The sequence below is a fragment of the Sinocyclocheilus rhinocerous genome, unplaced genomic scaffold (genome assembly GCF_001515625.1).
Source record: "Sinocyclocheilus rhinocerous isolate Xijiao unplaced genomic scaffold, SAMN03320098_v1.1 scaffold1165, whole genome shotgun sequence".
NCBI classification, from domain to species: domain Eukaryota; kingdom Metazoa; phylum Chordata; class Actinopteri; order Cypriniformes; family Cyprinidae; genus Sinocyclocheilus; species Sinocyclocheilus rhinocerous.
Window position 1 is genome coordinate 51,841 of NW_015645061.1, and position 5,556 is coordinate 57,396.

The 5,556-nt window shown below is 37.3% G+C and overlaps 1 protein-coding gene across 1 annotated transcript in view; it reads left to right on the forward strand.

The window, feature by feature from the left end:
- Window positions 1-1,657: 1,657 nt before the first annotated feature.
- klb (klotho beta) overlaps window positions 1,658-5,556 on the forward strand; it is a 15,590-nt gene continuing 11,691 nt past the window's right edge. The window contains 4 exon segments of the mRNA XM_016508512.1: window positions 1,658-1,923; window positions 1,925-1,969; window positions 1,971-2,316; window positions 3,532-4,045. Of these exon segments, the coding sequence (XP_016363998.1) occupies window positions 1,658-1,923; window positions 1,925-1,969; window positions 1,971-2,316; window positions 3,532-4,045 (1,171 nt within the window).

The following is a 5,556-nucleotide window of genomic DNA, read 5'->3' on the forward strand; positions in this document are numbered from 1 at the left end:
TTCCTGTTTAATTAGCATGTAAATTAACTTTAAAAAAATTCTACTGGACTGTTTTCCTGTTACCTGCATTGTTTTTAACTGCTTTATTTAGCCTCAGACGCAGTTAATGCTGTTAACCATTACAAACACTATCCAAGGCTCTCTAAAGTGCGTGTGACTAAGCAACCATAATGTTTTATTTGAGCTTAAGGTATTTTATCAAAGAATCTTGAGTATTTTAAAGCACCAGGCGACGGCGTGCTCCTGACGCGAAGGATGAAGGTAATTATGTGTAATTATGGCCACTAGTTTTGAGCAAATTAAGGCTACATTTCAATATGAAAATGTAATATAGCCTATGACAGTATATTGCCCTTTATCAAGAGTATTACTGCCATATATGTTACCTATAAGGCCATATATAGCATAATTTCCACATACGTACATTCTCTGGGTGAAGGTATAGCTTAATAAAATGTATAAAATCCCCCTAGTAAAATTTGTGTATGTACATATGTTAATAATATCTAGCCTATAAGTTATAGCAACAATATGTCAGAAATATTTTATCCATATATGCAACTTCATTAAAGCAATATATATATATATATATATAAAGTTGTAAATAAAACAGATTATTGGAGTATATTACTACTTAATATTTTCAGATGTAATTCAATATGTTACTTGCCGTTTCTTTTGTAAATATTTGTGAAATTTAGTAACAGTTTCTAAAACAGTTTTTAATGAGATATTGAAATGAAAAACGTGTATAATGTTTGTTATATTGATGAGAGTTGGTTGTCGATTGTTGTTTTTAATTACTTTGTTATACTGCTATTTGTCTCATTGATCTTGCCATGAAAATAACCACAGATGCTGGTATGGCAATAAAAACAGACAAATAAATAAATAATAAAATAACAATAGTAAATAATTATAAAAAATAATATATAAAATTTGGTGCAAAGTAACAGTGTAGCAAGAAGTCCAGAGAGTCTTTAAAATGTTGTTTCCACTAAAGAAAATATTAATGATGATTCATAAAAGACTATTTTGTTTTATTTTAAATTGGTTTATTTATTGTCTGTTTGTTTCTGTTCATTTATTTCTTTATTATTATATAAATAATATTTTGCATCCTAAAGAAAACCTATTTTGAGGACTTTTTTTTAAATTAAATATATTTATTTTTTTATTTATTAGTAAATATATTTAATCATATTGCATGTATTTAGACTGATGAACATTGTATATTAGATATTGTGTATACTGATATATAAATTAAGCCGAGTATGAAAGGTGTGATCTAAGATAGTTTACAGTCCCACAGAGACATCAGTGTGTGTTTCAGAAAAAGCCAAATTAAATTTGCTCCATTGATCTTCCAGATAAAACATCCTTCATTCTCCCTGCTTCTTTCTTCTTCTTCTTCTTTCGCTCCGTCCATCATCAGTCTCTCTCTCTGTCTCTCGTTCTCAGACGCTGTAAGTCATGAGAGGATCAGAGTTCATGTTAATCATTGATCAGAGCTTCATCTTCCTGCACTCTCAGATCTTCAGTGTTTATGTGCGTCGCTCTCTCTCTCGCTACAGCTTCTGGTTTTCTTTTATTAGTAATGCTTTGGTTTTCCAGCGGAGGACGATGAGGGGATCTGTGCTCCCGTAGGTGGCTCACGATGTTCGGTGTCTGGTCTGTGTGCATCTCTTTAGTGTTGATTTTATGGGGAACGTCTGAGAAAGTCCAGGGAAAAGCATCTAAACTGTGGCTGCAGCCGCTGAACGAGACGTTCCTGCAGACCGGTGTGTTTCCCAGCGGGATTCTGTGGGGCGTCGGGACCGCTGCGTTCCCGACCGAAGGGTCCTGGGATGCGGATGGGAAAGGCGAGTCGGTTTGGGATCGCTTTACTCGTCACACGGATCCGTCCAGCAATAGCTACATCCGGGGAGGAGGATCTGGAGTCAGTTCGGTATCTAGGTGTGAACTTCTACTCCAAACGCGAAGGCGCATCCCAGCCCGGCCGGAGTGCAGCATTACCGCCGCTTGATCGGGAAGCTGAAGGAGCTTCAGGTGGAGCCGGTCGTGACTCTGTTTCACTGGGATTTGCCGCAGGTCCTGCAGGAGCGCTTTGGAGGCTGGCTCAACCGAAGCACGGCGGATGTTTTCGCAGATTACGCCGCGTTTTGCTTCCGAACGTTCGGAGCCGAGGTCCGCTACTGGATTACGATGCATAACCCGTTTCTCCTGGCCGTCCAGGGCTATGGGACCGGCGCACACGCTCCCGGAGTGACCGGAGACCCCGCTGACCCCTTCATCGCTGCACACAACCTCCTCAGGGTGAGTCTGGGGTCAGAGGTCAAAGGTCGGGCTCGTTTTTCAGCTCCGCTGTGAAAAGAGCGAATGCAGAAATAATGCAGCGGCGCGACTGTGACCTTCACTGGGAAAGATATTTAGGCGTTCGTGAGCTTCCAAATGTGAATCACAAATGTGAGATAAATTAAAATACAGTTACAAATGTATAAATTGTTTTGTTAAAAATATCACGTTTTACACAAAAAAATCTTTTTTGCATGAAGAAAAAGCATATGTTAAATTGACATTGTTTTCATGACAATTAAGCACATTTTACATCCTAGACAAAATAAGATTTTTTTATTTTTATTATTGTAATTATGATTTTTTAAGGACAGTTTTTTTTATGTTTTAATGGTCATTCTAATTATATTTATAAATTGCAGTGTGTTGCAATTACTGTAATTCAATGATTAAATTTTTTTTTTAAATATTAAAATAAATTATATTATTTATATTAGGTTATATTTATATATATTTAATCTTATTTCTATTCTTTTTTATAATGTTTTAATAGTGATTTTAATTCTATTTATAAATTGCAGTGTGTTGCAATTATTTAATGAATATTTTTTTATAAATATACAAAAATATTATATATTTTTTTGCATTATGTTTTTTGCATTTACTTTTTTGTTATTATTTATTTAAATCCCACAGAGGCCATGCATTATTTTTGTCATATATATAAACTTTAATTTCCATTTATATAATATTTATATTTACATTTTCATTACTATTATTATTATTATTATTATTTAAATCCCACAGAGACCATGCATTATTTTTCCACCCTGTTACTCTGATAATTTTGACATTAACTAACTAAATAAACAAATAAATAAATACAAAATTTGGCAAATTTTTTTTTAAAACAAGTCAGCAATACAAGTTTGTGATGTGTCATCTCAAAAACAAGACAAAATATAACATTAATGCTTCTAGACAAATTATAACATATAATCTTATCTTCAAAATGAAAGCACAAAATGTGATAAACAGCCTAGTACAGGCATGAACTGTTCTGCATTATGTCTATATCTACATATAATGACTATATACAGGGTGATTCTGCTTAAATCTGACCAATACAAATATGTTTTGCTCCACAAAATCATCCCTGCTTCTGCATCCGAAAGCCAAGCGCAGCATCAGTGCTGATTTCTGTAGCGATGACGGTTTGCTCTGGTGTCTCCGCAGGCTCATGCGAAAGCCTGGCATCTTTACGACAAACACTTCCGCCGCCATCAGCGCGGTAACGTCTCCATCACGCTCGGCTCTCATTGGGTGGAGCCTCTTCACGGCCAGGCCATGCCCACCAATCTGGAGCTCTGTCAGAAGGCCATGGAGGCTGTGATTGGCTGGTTCGCCGAGCCCATATATGGAAGCGGAGATTACCCCGAGTCGCTGAAGGCCTCGCACCGCGGCGTAATCCCAGAGTTCAGTGCGCAGGAGCGGCTCTGGATCAAGGGCACCGCAGACTTCTTCTCTCTGGCCTTTGGGCCCGAGACGCTGAGGGTGGGCCAAGGACTGGCGCGGTTCGGGCAGACGGTGAAGCTGGACCTGCGGAGCGTTCTGGTCTGGGTTCAGCAGACCTACAGTGATCCACAGCTGCTGCTGGCAGAGAGCGGCTGGTTCACTGACGCTTCTGTCGGAGTCCAGGACACAAAGGCCATTTATCTGATGAAGAGGTTCATCATGCAAGTCATGCAAGGTGTGTGTCTTTTAAACCTTGTTCACACCTGCTGTTGATATGCATCTCATGCATGGGCGGATTTAGTGATTTGGGGGCCCCAGGCAAAATATATGAATGGGGCCCTATGTATTTGCACACATTTACAAATGTAGCCTTGAGGTTCCTTTTTTTGTTGTGATGCTTGCTGCTGCACAATGGTGTGTGTCCAATGTTTCTACATTTTTCCATGTACATGTTATAATGGCTTTCTTTCATGTTGTAGACCACAACACTTACTGGACTGAAGCAGCTTAGCTTTCAGTTATAATTCTTTAGAAAAATAAGTGAGTCTCAAATATGATCCGTCAGGCTTTTGAGAAACGTTTATTTGTTCATCTCTCAGTCATCATTGTATTGCATTGCTTTATATGTTTTGATCATAAAACTAAGCATTTAAGTCTCATCTTACTAAGACATTGTTTGGAGATATAGAGTGATGACCGGTATTAATATAATTTCATTTATCTGCTATACTGTTACAAAGATCTTTGAGGTATTTTCCCCCACATATTTTCACTGTGTCAGACCAGGGGCGGATTTAGTGATTTGGGGGCCCCAGGCAAAATATATGAATGGGGCCCTATGTATTTGCACACATTTACAAATGTAGCCTTGAGGTTCCTTTTTTTGTTGTGATGCTTGCTGCTGCACAATGGTGTGTGTCCAATGTTTCTACATTTTTCCATGTACATGTTATAATGGCTTTCTTTCATGTTGTAGACCACGACATAGCGACTGATTTACAGTTTTCACAAAAACAAAATAAATTATAAAATGATAAACCTCACAATTGAGCCTTTTTAAGAAAAGAGATGAGACGGAAGTATAAATTGTGATATTAATTTAAAACGGGGCTATGTGGGTGGATTTTCGCATTGGTCTGAACAAAAACTGCAGACGGGATTATTGAAAATGCACATTCATTCTCTGCCAGCGGGAGGCGCTTTTGGAACATCAGAAATACAGCGGTTTCCCCGGTAACGGCTGTAAACAAAGCAGAGCTGCTCATAAACACTACTTTATCAGATAAAATTAAAATGCTATGGAAAGTTTTCTGAAGGCAGTCGGTTTCCTTCAGAGATTCATGCATATAAAAACTTGAATTAGTGAGAATGAGAAAAATATAGACTATATTGAGGAGGAAAGTCCACTGATGAGTTACCAGCGTAAGCCTGTGTGCCAAAGGCTGTCTAATTCTAAACTTTAAAATACACTTATTTTAGTTATTTTAACTACAAATTTAAATGAAAATGAAAAAAATTATGAAAAGAAAATACACACCTAAGGTGAATACTTTTACACACCTAAGGATTATATCAACCAAACAAGTAACTGCGTATGCGTCCTCTACTTGGGTTCTTCTCATAAATTAGTAAGCAGCATTTAAAACAATACACATATAATACGCACTGTTGCTCAATATTTAATTACAGCTTCAGATGCATGATATTTTCATTTGCTACAAGCAGGATACACGAGAAGTGTGTTCA